At 43.6% G+C, this 17,933-nt stretch overlaps 1 protein-coding gene across 2 annotated transcripts in view; it reads right to left on the reverse strand.

Moving 5' to 3' along the window:
* Positions 1–17,933, reverse strand: part of LRRC49 (leucine rich repeat containing 49) — a 188,266-nt gene that overhangs the window by 97,944 nt on the left and 72,389 nt on the right. For both annotated transcript variants that reach the window (XR_008892515.1, XM_056572477.1), the window contains exon 9: positions 9,759–9,820. Coding sequence is in view for 1 of the 2 variants with exons in the window: in XM_056572477.1 (XP_056428452.1) it covers positions 9,759–9,820 (62 nt within the window). In the remaining variant the exon portion in view is untranslated. The remainder of the gene's footprint in view (positions 1–9,758; positions 9,821–17,933) is intronic.

A 17,933-nucleotide genomic window follows, 5' to 3' on the forward strand; every position in this document is an offset into this window, starting at 1 on the left:
ATTTTGCATGCTATGAAATCTAGGGGCCTAAAATAGCCCCTATGTCTGCCATCTTTATAGACCTATTACCATCTTTTTACACTCTGAAATGGACAGTAAACCGAAAAATACACATGAAGAAGACATAATGGGAATAGGGCCTGAAAAGGAAAAGGTAGTAATTAGCTAAATCAAATGTGTATATCGGTCATCTGCCCCTTGTATAGCACCCATAGGTATCTATATTTGCAACACAAGAGAAGTATTGGTATTAAATATGTTTTATATATGTTCTGAGCTATAAATAAATCAGGTATCCAATTAAGTGTTATAAGCAAAATGTGTAAGAAAAAAAACTAATCTATACATTACACAGGATGCCAGATAAACTAATAGAACAGATCCAAAACTACCTCATGTGCATGTATCTGGGTAGTGGTGAGGTACTGCAGGATTATGTCATTGTCAGAAGCTGCATCAGAGGCTGCTGCTAGAAACTGAGAGAACTGTGCCCTGCTCTGCTCACACACTGATAACTTTCTATCCTACCCCACTGTCAACAATTCATTGTTTTATAAGGCTCATTTATGCAAGAAAAACTCAGTATTATTTGCTTCATGCCTTAACAAGAAAGGCAACATTATGAAGTATTTGGGAAATGCCCATTTACTATGTAGAAGACCCAAACATGAAAGCATAGAAGCACATGATGCAGCAAATAAGCTGTAGGTCCAACCCCCCCCCCCCCCCCCCCAATACCCTAGTTTTTACCACATTAATCAGAACTTAGTTTTACCCATGCCATACTGAAAATGATGACATTTGCAGCTGTGAATGGAAACCTTCGTACCACATGCAAATGTTTGCACTGAACAAGTCCACAGCATGAGACTAAGATGTACAAAATCTGGTCCACACATTGATTCTCTATTCCACAGCCCATTTTGCTTGCACAAAATCTACTATTGCCGCCACATATGATACAATCTTGTATTGCCACCACACATGCATTTACCTTAAGGGACTATTAACAATATGCAATTTCCAAACAGAGAAATTACACTTTGAAATTCCAGTGGAGCAGACTCCTATTGTCTTCAATAAGATTCTGCTGCACCGTGCACACTGCTATGGGGGGGGGGATTTATCCAAACCTGTCCAGAGTAAAATAGCTTTTTTATTTTTCAAAAGGCCTCTGAAAAATTAAAGAAGTGATCTGATTGGTTGCTATAGGAAACTCAGCCACTTTCCTTTTGGATAAATCTCTCCCTGTAGCTTTGCCAAATCCTAAAAGGGCTGTCCCATGATTACAAGTTATTCCCTATCCTCAAGATAGGTGATTATAGCTGTTTGCAGGGAGGGGTGACTGCTGGGAGCCCACCACAATCTGCCCACCACAATCTCAAGAACGGGGACCCAAATCTCCTGTGTGAATGGACCAGCAGTTATGCATGTGCACCAACAGCCTCTGACCTATTGCTGCACCTCCTGTCACTGCTGTCAACCTTAGTAAAAGAAAATTTCAAAAAATGCAAAAATTCAAATCAACCCCTTTTCCCATTATCCAAATTTAAAAAGGTAAATAAACATATTTGTCCAAACTATTATGACATTCCTGATCCTGCATGGTGAATGGTGTAAATGCAAAAAATAAATAAATCCAAAATGCCAAAATATCTGATTTATTATCAAATTCTTTTTTTCATAAAAAGTTATCAAAATGTCAATACTATGCTATAGTGGTACCAATAAAACTACAGCTCACAGTACAAAAAATTAAACATCCTGCTGGTGTTCAAAAAAAAAAAAAATAAACATATTTGTAAATTGCTTCTATTAAAAAATCTTAATCCTTCCAGTACTTATTAGCTGCTGAATGCTACAGAGGAAATTCCTTTCTTTTTGGAACACTGATGACATCCCGAGCACTGTGCTCTCTGCTGACATCTCTGTCCATTTTAGCAACCATGCATAGCAGATGCATAGCAGATGTATGCTAAGGGCAGCATGGTGGCTCAGTGGTTAGCACTGCTGCATTGCAATCCTGGGGACTTGGGTTCAAATCCCACTAAGGACAACAATAACATAAAAAGAGTTATTATAATTATAATAACGTCAGCAGAGAGAACTGTGCTCGTGATGTCATCAGAGAGCATTCCAAAAAGAAAATAATTTCCTCTGTAGTATTCAGCAGCTAATAAGTACAGGAAGGATTAAGATTTTTTAATAGAAGTAATTTACAAATATGTTTAACTTTCTGCCACCAGTTGATTTAAAAGAAAAAAGGTTTTCACTGGAGTATCCCTTTAACCTCTTCAGGACATAGGGCGTATGGATACGCCCTGCATCCCGAGTCCTTAAGGACCGAGGGCGTATCCATACGCCCGTGGGAATTCCGGCCCCCACCGCTAGCCGGTTGGGGACCGGAGCCGGATGCCTGCTGAAATCGTTCAGCAGGCATCCCGGCATATCGCCCAGGGGGGTCATTATGCCCCCCCATGTCGGCGATCGCCGCAGATTGCTGGACAATTCAGTCCAGCGATCTGCGGCGATTCCGGGTCAATCGGGTCTCCAGTCACCCGATGACCCGGAATTACTGGCTGTTCGGGGCCGTCTCTGACGGCCCCGAACAGCCAGAGCCTGCAGGGGTGAGGTGGCACTGGTGCCACCTCACGATCGCCCTGATTCGTCGGCCGGATTACCGGCCGACCAATCAGGGCGCCTGCTGCGGGTGTCACTCCCGCACCCGCTCCGCCCCTCTTCTGGAGGACGTGAGCGGGTGCGGGACGTGCACCCCGGGTGCTGGGGACCCCGATCCCCGGTGCCCCTGTTGGGATCGGGGCCCCAGGAGCAGCTGCGGCGGCGGGACTGACCTGCAGCGTCTGGATCGTTGGAGGTGAGTGACAGCCTCCTGCTGTTGCTTAGCAACAGCTCCCAGCATGCAAAAAGGGCATGCTGGGAGCTGTAGTTATGCAACAGCAGGAGGCAGACCACCACAACTCCAAGCATTCCCTTATGGACATGCTGGGACTTATGGTTTTGCAACAGCTGGAGGCACATTCTTTCTATGGAAAAGTGTACCTTCAGCTGTTGTATAACTACAACTCCCAGCTTGCACAAACAGCTAAAGTGCATGCTGGGAGTTGTAGTGGTGCATCTGCTGGTTGCATAACTACAACTCCCAGCATGCCCGTTGGCTGTCGGTGACTGCTGAGAGTTGTAGTTTTGCAACAGCTGAAGGCACACTGGTTGTGAAAGAGTTTTTTTTTTACCTAACTCAGTGTTTCACGACCGGTGTGCCTCCAGCTGTTGCAAACTACAACTCTCAGCAGTCACCGTACACCATGCACCGTACATGCTGGGAGTTGTAGTTTTGCAACAGCTGGAGGCACACTGGTTGTGAAACACTGAGTTAGGTCACAAACTCAGTGATACATAACCAGTGTGCCTACAGTTGTTGCAAAACTGCAACTCTCAGCAGTCACCGACAGCCAACGGGCATGCTGGGAGTTGTAGTTATGCAACAGCTGGATGTTCCCCCCCCCAATGTGAACGTACAGGGTACACTCACATGGGCGGAGGATTACAGTAAGTATCTGGCTGCAAATTTGAGCTGCCGCAAACTTTCTGCTGCAGCTCAAATTGCCAGCGAGAAACTACTGTGAACCCCCGCCTGTGCGACTGTACCCTAAAAACACTACACTAACACAAAAAATAAAATAAAAAGTAAAAAACACTACATATACACATACCCCTACACAGCCTCCCTCCCCTCCCCAATAAAAATGAAAAACGTCTGGTACGCCACTGTTTCCAGAACGGAGCCTCCAGCTGTTGCAAAACAACTCCCAGTATTGTCGGACAGCCGTTGACTGTCCAGGCATGCTGGGAGTTTTGCAACAGCTGGAGGCACCCTGTTTGTGAATCACTGGCGTAGAATACCCCTATGTCCACCCCTATGCAATCCCTAATTTAGGCCTCAAATGCGCATGGCGCTCTCACTTTGGAGCCCTGTCGTATTTCAAGGCAACAGTTTAGGGTCACATATGGGGTATCGCCATACTCGGGAGAAATTGTGTTACAAATTTTGGGGGGTATTTTCTGCTTTTACCCTTTTTAAAAATGTAAAATTTTTGGGAAAACAAGCATTTTAGGTAAAAAAAAAATATTTTTTTTTACATATGCAAAAGTCGTGAAACACCTGTGGGGTATTAAGGTTCACTTTATCCCATGTTACATTCCCCGAGGGGTCTAGTTTCCAAAATGGTATGCCATGTGTTTTCTTTGCTGTTCTGGCACCATAGGGGCTTCCTAAATGCGACATGCCCCCCAAAAACCATTTCAGAAAAACGTACTCTCCAAAATCCCCTTGTCGCTCCTTCCCTTCTGAGCCCTCTACTGCGCCCGCCGAACACTTTACATAGACATATGAGGTATGTGCTTACTCGAGAGAAATTGGGCTACAAATACAAGTAAAAATTTTGTCCTTTTACCCCTTGTAAAAATTCAAAAATTGGGTCTACAAGAACATGTGAGTGTAAAAAATGAAGATTGTGAATTTTCTCCTTCACTTTGCTGCTAGTCGTGTGAAACACCTAAAGGGTTAAAACGCTGACTGAATGTCATTTTGAATACTTTGGGGGGTGTAGTTTTTATAATGGGGTCATTTATGGGGTATTTCTAATATGAAGACCCTTCAAATCCACTTCAAACCTGAACTGGTCCCTGAAAAATACTGAGTTTGAAAATTTTGTGAAAAATCGGAAAATTGCTGCTGACCGTTGAAGCCCTCTGGTGTCTTCCAAAAGTAAAAACACGTCAATTTTATGATGCAAACATAAAGTAGACATATTGTATATGTGAACCAAAAAAAAATGTATTCGTAATATCCATTTTCCTTACAGGTAGAGAGCTTCAAAGTTAGAAAAATGCTAAATTTTCTAATTCTTCATCAAATTTACGGATTTTTCACCAAGAAAGGATGCAAGTATCGACAAAAATTTACCACTATGTTAAAGTAGAATATGTCACGAAAAAACATTCTCGGAATAAGAATGATAACTAAAAGCATTCCAGAGTTATTAATGTTTAAAGTGACAGTTGTCAGATGTGCAAAAAACGCTCCGGTCCTTAAGGCCAAAATGGGCTCCGTCCTGAAGGGGTTAAAGCAGATTTGTCAATCTCTGAATTAGTTATGTTATGTGGCACTGTTGCATGCACATTTTTGTAAGTTTTGTTCTACCTGGTACAGTGGTAAGGGCTTGTTCAGACTACGGAAATTCAATTGACCTCATTTGGATTCCACCACTTAGTTCACACATCAGAAGTTCCATGTGCAACTTCCGACGAGTATTGGATTCTGCTGGAAGATTGAATATGTTTTGGCTTAATCTGCCAGAGAAATTCATTTTACAATAAGACGGTGCTCCAGCAGTGCATAAGCGCAGATTACAGAGCACTGTTAATTGATCCACTGAATTTCCGCAATGTGAACATACCCTTAGGCCGGGTTCACACTACAGAATTTCTGCACGGAATTCTGTTTTGAAATTCCACTCAGAAATTCAGATGAAGCAGAGTCCAATTGCTGGCAATGGGATTCTGCTGCAAAGTGCACACTGCAGCATTTTTGAGGTGGAGTTTCTGACCGGAAAATCTGCCTGAAATATTCCACCAGAACATTAAAGGGGTATTCCAGAAAAAAACTCTCTTTTAGATCAACTGGCTACAGAAAGATAAACAGATTTGTAAATTACTTCTATTAAAAAATCTTAATCCTTCCAATAATTATCAGCTGCTGAAGTTGAGTTGTTCTTTTCTGTCTGGCACAGTGCCCTCTGCTGACATCTCTGCTTGTCTCAGGAACTGCACAGAGTAGAAGAGGTTAGCTGTGGGGATTTGCTTCTACTCTGGACAGTTTCCGAGACAGGTGTCATCAGAGAGCACTTACACAGAAAACAACAACTCAACTTCAGCAGCTCATAAGTACTGAAAAGATTAAGATGTTTTAATAGAAGTAATTTACAAATCTATTTAACTTTCTGGAGTCAGTTGATATATTAAAAAAAAGTTTTTTCCTGGATAACCCCTTTAAACTTGTTCAATGTTGTCGCCGATTTCCGCTTGGCAGACACTGCCATCTATGGGGACAGGAATGTCTGTGCGGTTCAAGCGCTGGCCGCAGTCGAAATCTCCAGACGGAAATTACGAAATGTGAACCCTGGCCTAAGGCTTTGTTCACATGTCAGAATTTCCTCACTGAATTTCCTCTAGGGAGACAGGATTTTTTTTTTTTAAACACCACCACAATTTTTCAGTTTTTGTGCAGAGAGTTATAGTTTTATCAGTACCACTTTTGCCTAGTATTGACTTTTTGATCACTTTTTATAAAATATTTCTGGGATATGATCAAAATCAGCAATTTTGGTATTTTGGAATTTATTTGCGTTTACACCACTGAACATGTGGGATCAGGCATGTGAAACTAGTTATTATTTATATACTTTTTTCAATTTGAAAAATGTCAAAAGGTGATTTATTTATTTAAACTTTTTCACACTTTTTGGAAGGTGGATGAAAGCAGTGACAAAAGGTGCAGCAGGCAGGAGGGCAACAGCAGTGACAGGATGTGTAGCAAGAGGGAAGAAGATGAAGGTGTAGCAGGAGGGAGAGTGACAGTAGGTGCAGCAAAAGGAAGGGGGCAGCAGGTGCAGCAGGAGGGAGGGTGACAGCAGGAGTGAGGGTGAAAGCAGGTACAACAGAGGGTCGGAGGCTGCAGATGGTAGTAGATATAGTTAGAACATGTGCCAACTGGGTAAAAGCAGGCTGCAGGACAGGGCAGTATGTCTGGCTGGGTGTATAGTCATCCCCCCCAAATGACAGCAGCGCCCCAACACACACCTGGTCGGTGGCAGCAGTGCAGGGCACCCTCCTGTGGCTGGCTTCTGTTTCTTTCGCCTTCTGATGGTGGATCCCCTCCCCCAGATCTCCATGCATGTTGGGAGGGCACACACCCTCTGCTACTGTTCTTTTATGGCCACACTGTAGCCTCACATGCAGGGTAAGAGGAGGCAGCAGAGGAGTCTATCAATGAGGGGAAGTGTTGGAGGATCTACTGCAAGCTACTACTAGAAGCAGCAACGAGCAGCGTCACTCCCTGCACAGGCAGCTCAGTGCTTGATTCAGAGGCAATATATCTGTTGCTGGCTAACACCTAGGTGCCAGACTGAAAGTTTCAACGGCAACTGGCGCCTGGGATTTGTTGAGCCCTGAACTAAATTTATCTTTTTTTTTATCTCCATGGTCCTGAAAAGCTCTTTAAAGGGGTTGTCCCATTAGGCTACATAGGTATATACTGATGGATTATGTAAAATCAAACATATACTGCTCAAAAAAATAAAGGGAACACTTAAACAACACAATGTAACTCCAAGTCAATGACACTTCTGTGAAATCACACTGTCCACTCAGGAAGCAACACTGATTGACAATCAATTTCACATGCTGTTGTGCAAATGGAACAGACAACAGGTGGAAATGATAGGCAATTAGCAAGACACCCCCAATAAAGGAGTGGTTCTGCAGGTGGTGACCACAGACCACTTCTCAGTTCCTATGATTCCTGGCTGATGTTTTGGTCACTTTTGAATGCTGGAGGTGCTTTCACTCTAGTGGTAGCATGAGACGGAGTGTATACCCCACACAAGTGGCTCAGGTAGTGCAGCTCATCCAGGATGGCACATCAATGTAAGCTCTGGCAAGTAGGTTAGCTGTGTCTGTCAACGTAGTGTACAGAGCATGGAGGCACTACCAGGAGACAGGCCAGTACATCAGGGGATGTGGAGGAGGCCGTAGGAGGGCAACAACCCAGCAGCAGGACCACTACCTCTGCCTTTGTGCAAGGAGGAGCACTGCCAGAGCCTTGCAGAATGACCCCCAGCAGGCCACAAATGTGCATGTGTCCACTCAAATGGTCAGAAACTGACTCCATGAGGGTGGTATGAGGGCCCGACATCCACAGGTGGGGGTTGTGCTTAAAGCCCAACACTGTGCAGGACATTTGGCATTTGCCAGAGAACACCAAGTTTGGCAAATTCGCCACTGGCGCCCTGTGCTCTTCACAGATGAAAGCAGGTTCACACTGAGCACATGTGACAGATGTGACAGAGTCAGTAGATGCCGTGGAGAACGTTCTGCTGCCTGCAATATCCTCCAGCATGACAAGTTTGACAGTGGGTCAGTAATGGTGTGGAGTGGCATTTCTTTGGGGGGCCACACAGCCCTCCATATGCTTGCCAGAGGTAGCCTAACTGCAATTAGGTACAGAGATGAGATCCTCAGACCCCATGTGAGACCATATGCTGGTGTGGTTGGCCCTTGGTTCCTCCTAATGCAAGACAATACTAGACCTCATGTGGCTGGAGTGTGTCAGGAGTTGCTGCAAGAGGATTGCATTGATGCTATGGACTGGCCTGCCCATTCCCCAGACCTGAATCTGACTGAGCACATCTGGGACATCATGTCTCGCTCCATCCACCAACATTGCCACGTTGCACCACAGACTGTCCAGGAGTTGGCGGATGCTTTAGTCCAGGTCTGGGAGGACATCCCTCAGGAGACCATCCGCCACCTGAACAGGAGCATGACCAGGCATTGTAGGGAGGTGTTACGGGCACCTGGAGGTCACACACACTACTGAGCCTCATTTTGACTTGTTTTAAGGACATTACATCAAAGTTGGATCAGCCTGTAGTGTGGTTTTCCACTTTGATTTTGATTGTGACTCCATTTCCAGACCTCCATGGGTTGATACATTTGATTTCCATTGATCATTTTTGTGTGATTTTGTTGGCAGCACATTCAATTATGTAAAGAAGAAAGTATTTCATACGATTAGTTCATTGAGATCTAAGATATGCTATCTTAGTGTTCCCTTTATTTTTTTGCGCAGTGTATTTCAAATATACTAGAAATGTCCTGTTTGAGAGACATGTTTACTAATCCCCATAGCCATCTCTGTGTACCAGTCTTTGCAAACAGAGATCAGCATTGGGCATAAAAAGGACAGTAAGGATCAGTAAGACTGAGCTGCAGGCAAGAGGCCTGATGGCCACATGTTTCCCTTGTGTCACACAACACTATGGACCTCCTTGTTATAAAATACAGTATTCCACTGGACAAATGCTCACGTTCATCACATTGTGAATGGAGTAATGTTACCATGAATTCAAATTACAAATGGTTATAAGAATAATAATAATCATAATCATAACAACAAAATAGCAACTACTTTCACAGTCTGGTTAGACAACATTGAATCCTTCAAAAATATTAAAAGAATGAGCTTTAGGCAAGCAAGCTGCAATAGACACTAGGTTTACCCTATGCAAGTATGTTCTTTATTACTGACACTAACAATGTGCACGAGACTGATGGCAGCAGAACTTCTAGTAAATCGAGAGGCCTACAATCTTCAGCCACCACAAAGCATGCTGCATAGGCTTGGCAGCTTCATAAAACATGACATTATCCTTTTTCATCAAAGACGTTCAAAAGGATTAAAAGCCACAAGTCCATGTTCTAAGCTTTGTAACTGAATGCAGTTGGTAGGTGTGGCAGCTGCTTTTCAAAGCCAAAGGCAACAAACATGCTCTTCTTGTCTGCAGGCTCTGTGTATACTGTGCAGCATAGCAAGGACATCCCTTATCCCCCTCCTTCTACATTACACAGCATTCAAAACGCAGTCATGCATCAAGACGTCAAATGTGTCCGTGCCTTACCTTGATATGTTGTTAAAGCTGAGATAAAGAATCTGAAGGCTGGGCAAAGTATCCACATCTCTCTAAAAGGAAGCACAAATGGACTACATCAGTGGGATTATGTGACGTAGCCTTGTAACATCTGCTCAGCTGATCCAGCACCCTCTGCTAATTGTAATGGTCCTGCTGCAGCATCAATCACAGGGGAGTGTTACGCCTCAGTGTGGTGGCTATCGGAGGCAGAGCTGTTCTGCAGAGCCAGCTACACTGGCAAGGTGAACAGCAGAGGGATGATGGGTGGGGAGGAGAGGTCCGTGCTTTCAGAAGCCAACATGCAGGCTCAGCAGTTTACACTGGCAAGAAGACTGATCAGCTACAGAGCAGTAAATTGGATTTTATAGTGAGTTCCTAACATGACACAGCCTTGGAAGACTGCAAGAACAATTCACGCATGACACAAGATATAAAAGATGAGCACAGTATAACATGACCTTTGCAGCCTATTGTTTCCGGCTCTTTTATTAGGACCATCACATGGTCAATATTTCATGCATAAAATATGCCATGGACAAATATATCATTTATATTTCATGACTTCTTCAACATATGTCAGAATATAAATCTATGTAAAAACTATCTACCCATACAAATGCAAAAACACTGCATTCACAGTTTAGGAATTAAAGGGGTAGTCCGGGGAAGTTAAGAAAAAAATAAATAAATGCCCCAAAGTCACCACAGTACCTGTTCTGTGTCCCCTGTAGTTATTCATGTGGTTTTTGCAGCTCCTTTGGTCTCCTAAATATTTGCTTTCCTTGTTTGCAGCACAGGCTACAACTCCCAGAAGTCAGTGCAGCTCTCTGTAATGGCTGCCAGCCAATTGCTTTCACTATCGGTGTGCATGTACACACTGTAGCTCACACACTGTACAGGTCATTTCATCCTTCCTCCAGCAATAAATCATGTTATACTTTGAATGGCAGCCGTTAGTTAGCTTCTCTCATGGCACACAGAGAGGAGAGGGGAGGGGGAGGGGAGCTGTGGCTGTGAAGCCAGGAACCACATGGTGCTTGTCTCTGTGTAAACCCCTCACTGAACTAGCCCCCACCCTCCTGTCAAGACACAGTAGTTGGCTGGATGATGTTTTCCTCACACTTCCTGCATGTAAGTGACAGCTGAAAGAGGAAAACTGCTGTATATAGCTAATGAATGATATTTAGACAAATACATAGGCTGGTGAGAGGGAAAGGATGGGCTATGGGTTTAGTTCCCTGGAGTACCCCTTTAAAGTCATTTTTTACATAGTTCCTCCATTTTTTACAGGCTCAAAAGTAAATCGACCAATTGACTGATCGGCAGTTTCTTGCAACACAAAAACTGTTTGACACATGGCATTACCGGGAAACACCTTATTAAACGGGTTATTAGGGTGCATTTACACATGCATATTTTGCAGCATATTTTCTGCAGCAAATATATACACAAAATATGAAAAGTGTGGAGATTTTTTGGATTTGCTGCTAAATTATATTTGAAATCTGCAAATGCACACATTGTTGTTGTGGACCCCCAGCAAAATCTGCAATAACTAAAGTCAACAATAAAAAACTGCACTGAATTTTCACAGCATAAACTAACATGCTAAATTTTTACAGAATTAAATTTTTTTTTCATTTACATTTTTTAATTTTTAATTACGCCACTTTCTAAAGTTATGCTATTTATTTCATAATGTACTCTAGTTACAAATTTTGCATGGCTCCTGGGATAATAGAGACACTCTCCCCATTGGAAGTACTGCTGTTTTCCAGCACCATGTCCCCGCTCTGTGGCTGCCCATCAGTGAGTTACATGATCGCCTTGGCTTTATTTAGTATCCCATTTGAAGCCTGCCCTCAGCACATGTCATGGCCTTGCTCCTGAGGTCATTTGGGCCTGTACATGCCAAGCTGCCCACTACAGAAAAGCAGGCTAGAGAGGTGCTGCAGGCTGCCCAATGGTCTAACCCTAAGAGAGATAAAAAGTCTGGAGTGTTTCAAGTGTTGAATTTGCATTTGGAAGCTACTCATGGGAACTCTTAATATGAGGTCCAAAGAGGTGAAGGGGGTTAGAAGGCCAATGTACTATGAAGTCTACAGAAACTTTAGTAGTGGCCAAATTAACATACTGGCACGTCCTCAAGGTCAGTAGAGGTGTGTATGTCTTTATTTTTGTACCTGGTTCTTAAATGTCTGGTGGCAGCTTCATCATACGCTACATCCAGGTAGTACCAATCCGTACATTTGATATATTTCTGTATACTTTCCTTGTTTTGGCAAGGCAATAATCTCTTCTCTTAACTTTTTGGACCCTCTCTACATATTTCTAACATGACATCAAAGGCAACAAAGCCCTATCCACTCCAGGTATTTGGCCTCTTTTACCTCAAGCACACCTGATGCCACTAATGAAGCCCTTGCTTGGACATTGAGAAAACAAGTGATTTGTTGAAAATGTTCCTAATTAACTTTAACCCCTTAAGGACCAAGCCCATTTTCACCTTAAAGGGCAACTGTAGTGGAACACTTTTATATATTCCCGTGCCCGGGTTTCAAAAATAAACAAAATAAACTTATACATACCTTCCTACAAGCCCCCGTTGGTTCGGCACAGGCCTCACAGTCCGGCAGTGCTGACCTCATTCCACTTCCTTGGGATAGGCTGAGTCCACTGTCATGTAAGGAGCTCTGGCCGGCTTCTTACATAAAAGTGGGCTGAGCCTATCACAGGCCGGGGCGGGACATCGCTGCGGCCGGTGATACGCCGACGGCTCTACGGCGTCCCCGTTCCAAGGAAGTGGAATGAGGTCAGCACTGCCGGACCGTGAGGCCTGTGCCGGACCAAGGCTCGTAGGAAGGTATGTATACGTTTATTTTGTTTATTTTTGAGGGTCAGGCACAGGAATATATAAAAGTGTTCCACTACAGCTGTCCTTTAACCCCTTAAGGACCAGGCCATTTTACACCTTAGGACCAGAGCGTTTTTTGCACATCTGACCACTGTCACTTTAAACATTAATAACTCTGGAATGCTTTTAGTTATCAATCTGATTCCGAGATTGTTTTTTCGTGACATATTCTACTTTAACATAGTGGTAAAATTTAGTGGTAACTTGCATCCTTTCTTGGTGAAAAATCCCCAAATTTGATGGAAAATTTGAAAATTTTGCATTTTTCTAACTTTGAAGCTCTCTGCTTGTAAGGAAAATGGATATTCAAAATATTTTTTTATTTTATTCACATTTCCAATATGTCTACTTTATGTTTGCATCATAAAATTGACGTGTTTTTACTTTTGGAAGACACCAGAGGGCTTCAAAGTTCAGCAGCAATTTTCCAATTTTTCACAAAATTTTGAACCTCGCTTTTTTCAGAGACCAGTTCAGGTTTGAAGTGGATTTGAAGGGTCTTCCCATTAGAAATACCCCACAAATGACCCCATTATAAAAACTACACCCCCCAAAGTATTCAAAATGACAATCAGTAAGTGTTTTAACCCTTTAGGTGTTTCACAGGAATAGCAGCAAAGTGAAGGAGAAAATTCACAATCTTTATTTTTTACACTCGCATGTTCTTGTAAACCCGATTTTTTAATTTTTACAAGGGGTAAAAGGAGAAAATGTATACTTATATTTGTAGCCCAATTTCTCTCGAGTAAGCACATACCTCATATGTCTATGTAAAGTGTTCGGCGGGCGCAGTAGAGGGCTCAGAAGCGAAGGAGCGACAAGGGGATTTTGGAGAGTACGTTTTTCAGAAATGGTTTTTGGGGGGCATGTTGCATTTAGGAAGCCCCTATGGTGCCAGAACAGCAAAAAAAAACACATGGCATACCATTTTGGAAACTAGACCCCTTGAGGAACGTAACAAGGAATAAAGTGAGCCTTAATACCCCACACGGGTTTCACGACTTTTGCATATGTAAAAAAATATATATATTTTTTTCACTAAAATGTGTGTTTCCCCCCAAATTTCACATTTTTGCAAGGGTTAATAGCAGAAAATACCCCCCAAAATTTGTAACCCCATCTCTTCTGAGTATGGAGGTACCCCATAAGTGGACCTGAAGTGCACTACGTGCGAACTACAATGCTCAGAAGAGGAGGAGCACCATTGAGCTTTTGGAAAGAGAATTTGTTTGGAATGGTAGTCAGGGGCCATGTGCATTTACAAAGCCCCCCGTGGTGCCAGAACAGTGGACCCCCCCCCCACATGTGACCCCATTTTGGAAACTACACCCCTCACAGAATTTAATAAGTGGCGCAGTGAGCATTTACACCCCACTGGCGTTTGACAGATCTTTGGGACAGTGGGCTGTGCAAATGGAAAATTAAATTTTTCATTTTCACGGATCACTGTTCCAAAAATCTGTCAGACACCTGTGGGGCATAAAAGCTCACTGCGCCCCTTATTACATTACATGAGGCGTGTAGTTTCCAAAATGGGGTCACATATGGGGGGGGTCCATTGTTCTGGTACCATGGGGGCTTTGTAAACACAAGTGGCCTTCAATTCCGGACAAATTTTCTCTTCAAAATCCCAATGGTGCTCCTTCTCTTCTGAGCATTGTAGTGCACCCATAGAGCACTTTACATCCACATATGGGGTATGCTCTTACTCAGAAGAAATTGGGTTACAAATTTTGGGGGGCTTTTTTTTATTTTCCCTTGTGAAAATGAAAAATTTAGGGTGACACCAGCATTTTAGTGAAAAAAAATTTTTTTTTTTCACTTTCCCATCCAACTTTAATGAAAATTTGTCAAACACCTGTGGGGTGTTCAGGCTCACTATACCCCTTGTTACGTTCCGTGAGGGGTGTCGTTTCCAAAATGGGGTCACATGTCTGTATTTATTGTTTTGTGTTTATGTCAGAACCACTGTAAAATCAGCCACCCCTGTGCAAATCACCAATTTAGGCCTCAAATGTACATAGTGCGCTCTCACTCCTGAGCCTTGTTGTGCGTCCGCAGAGCATTTTACGCCCACATATGGGGTATCTCCGTACTCAGGAGAAATTGTGTTATAAATTTTGGGGGTCTTTTTTTCCTTTTACCTCCCGTGAAAATAAAAAGTAAAGGACAACACCAGCATGTTAGTGTAAAAAAAAATTTTTTTTTACACTAACAGGCTGGTGTAGACCCCAACTTTTCTTTTTCATAAGGGGTATAAGGAAAAAAAAGCCCCCCAAAATTTGTAGTGCAATTTCTCCCGAGTACGGAGATACCCCATATGTGGCACTTGAGGATTAAATTAGGGATTGCACAGGGGTGGACATAGGGGTATTCTACGCCAGTGATTCCCAAACAGGGTGCCTCCAGCTGTTGGTAAACTCCCAGCATGCCTGGACAGTCAGTGGCTGTCCGGAAATGCTGGGAGTTGTTGTTTTGCAACAGCTGGAGGCTCTGTTTTGGAAACACTGCCGTACAATACGTTTTTTATTTTTTATTAGGGGGACAGTGTAAGGGGGTGTATATGTTGTGTTTTACTCTTTATTATGTGTAAGTGTAGTGTAGTGTTTTTAGGGTACATTCGCACTGGCACAGGTTTACAGTGAATTTACCGCTAGGAGTTTGCGCTGCGGTGAAAAATTTGCCACAGCCCAAACTTGAAGCAGAAAACTTACTGTAAACCCACCAGTGTGAATGTACCCTGTACGTTCACATGGGGGGGCAAACCTCCAGCTGTTTCAAAACTACAACTCCTAGCATGTACTGACAGACCGTGCATGCTGGGAGTTGTACTTTTGCAACAGCTGGAGGCACACTGGTTGGAAAACCTTCAGTTAGGTTCTGTTACCTAACTCAGTATTTTCCAACCAGTGTGCCTCCAGCTGTTGCAAAACTTCAACTCCCAGCATGTACTGATCGCCGAAAGGCATGCTGGGAGATGTAGTTATGCAACAGCTGGAGGGATCGCAACTACAACTCCCAGCATGCAGAGACAGCTGTTTGCTGTTTAGGCTTGCTGGGAGTTGCAGTTTTGCAACCTCTGTAGAGCTATAGTTTAGAGACCACTGCATAGTGGTCTCCAAACTGTGGACCTCCAGATGTTGCAAAACTACAACTCCCAGCATGCCCAGACAGCAAACTGCTGTCTGGGCATGCTGGGAGTTGTAGTTTTGCAAGATCTGGAGGTGCACAGTATAGAGATCACTTTGCAGTCGTCTCAAACTGTAGACCTCCAGCTGTTGCAAAACTGCAACTCCCAGCAAGCCTAAACAGCTCTCTGGGCATCCTGGGAGTTGTAGTTTTGCAACATCTGGAGGGTTACAGTTTAGAGACCACTATAGTGGTCTCAGACTGTAGCCCTCCAGATGTTGCTAAGTAACTCACTGGCTTCCGTTGGATCCAGGGAGCTGCATCGCGGTCCTCTTCTTCCGTCGATCGTCGTCCGCTGCCGCCGCTGATCGTCGCCGCTGCCGTCGCCGATGGGTAAGTGGATCTTCGGCGCCGGTCCCTGTCGGTTTCCCCGTTCTGCCCCGCCTATTGTGGGTGGGCAGGACGGGGAAACCGAAAGTAAACCCCTCCGCCCCCGATCTGCTATTGGTGGTCGCGTCTAGACCACCAATAGCAGAGATAGGAGGGGTGGCAACCCTGCCACCTCACTCCTATCGCTACAGGGGGATCGTGGGTGTCTAGGACACCCGCGATCCCCCTTCTATTCCGGGTCACCATAGACCCGTATGACCCGGAATCGGCGCAAATCGCAAGTGTGAATTCACTTGCGATTTGCGCCGATCGCCGACATGGGGGGGGTCTAATGACCCCCCTGGGCATTTGCGCGGGGTGCCTGCTGATAGATATCAGCAGTCACCCCGGCGCGATCCCCGCCCGGCGCGCGGCGGAGACGGAAATTCCCACGGGCGTACAGGTACGCCCTTGGTCCTTAAGTACCAGGGAGCAAAGGCGTACCTGTACGCCCTTGGTCCTTAAGGGGTTAAGGACCAGAGCGTTTTTTGTACATCTGACTGCTGTCACTTTAAGCATTAATAACTCTGGGATGCTTTTACTTTTCATTCTGATTCCGAAATTGCTTTTTCGTGACATATTCTACTTCATGTTAGTGGTAAATTTTTGTCGGTACTTGCATTCCAAAATTTGATGAAAAAATAGAACATTTTTCATTTTTCTAACTTTGAAGCTCTCTGCTTTTAAGGGAAATAGACATCCCAAATAAATTATATATTGATTCACATAGACATCAGAGGGCTTCAAAGTTCAGCAGCAATTTTCCAATTGTTCACAAAATTGTCCAAATCTGAATTTTTCAGGGACCAGTTCAGTTTTGAAGTGGATTTGAAGGGTCTTCATATCAGAAATACCCCATAAATGACCCAATTATAGAAACTGCACCCCTCAAAGTATTCAAAATGACATTCAGTAAGTGTGTTAAACCTTTAGGTGTTTCACAGGAATAGCAGCAAAGTGAAGGAGAAAATTCAAAATCTTCATTGTTTACACTCGCATGTTCTTGTAGACACAGTTTTTGAATTTTTACAAGGGGTAATAAGAAAAAAAGCCCCCCAAATTTTTTCTCTCGAGTAGGGAAATACCTCATATGTGAATATCAAGTGTTAGGCGGGCGCAGTAGAGGGCTCAGAAGGGAAGGAGCAACAATGGAATTTTGGGGAGTGAATTTTGCTGAAATGGTATTTGGGGGGCATGTCGCATTTAGCAAGCCCCTATGGTGCCAGAATAGCAGAAAAAAAACCACATGGCATACCATTTTGGAAACTACACCCCTCAAGGCACATAACAAGGGTCCAGTGATCCTTAACATCCCACAGGTGTTTGATGACATTTTGTTAAAGTCGGATGTGTAAATGAAAAAAAAAAATTTTTTCACTAAAGTGCAGTTTTTGTAACCCCACCTCTTCGAAGTATGGAAATACCCCATGTTAGGATGTAAAATGCTCTGCGGGCAAACTACAATGCTTAGAAGAGAAGGAGTCACATTTGGCTTTTGGAACGCAAATTTTGAGGGCATGTCACACTTAGGAAGCCCCTTTGGTGCCAGAACAGCAAAAAAAAAAAAAAAAAAAACAACAACAACAACAACAACACATGTGTAAATGAAGAAAAAAATGTTTTCACTAAGATGCTGGTCTTTCCCCAAATTTTTAATTTTTACAAGGGGTAATAGAAGAAATGGGGTTACA

This window comes from Hyla sarda, chromosome 4 (genome assembly GCF_029499605.1).
Source record: "Hyla sarda isolate aHylSar1 chromosome 4, aHylSar1.hap1, whole genome shotgun sequence".
Taxonomy (NCBI): domain Eukaryota; kingdom Metazoa; phylum Chordata; class Amphibia; order Anura; family Hylidae; genus Hyla; species Hyla sarda.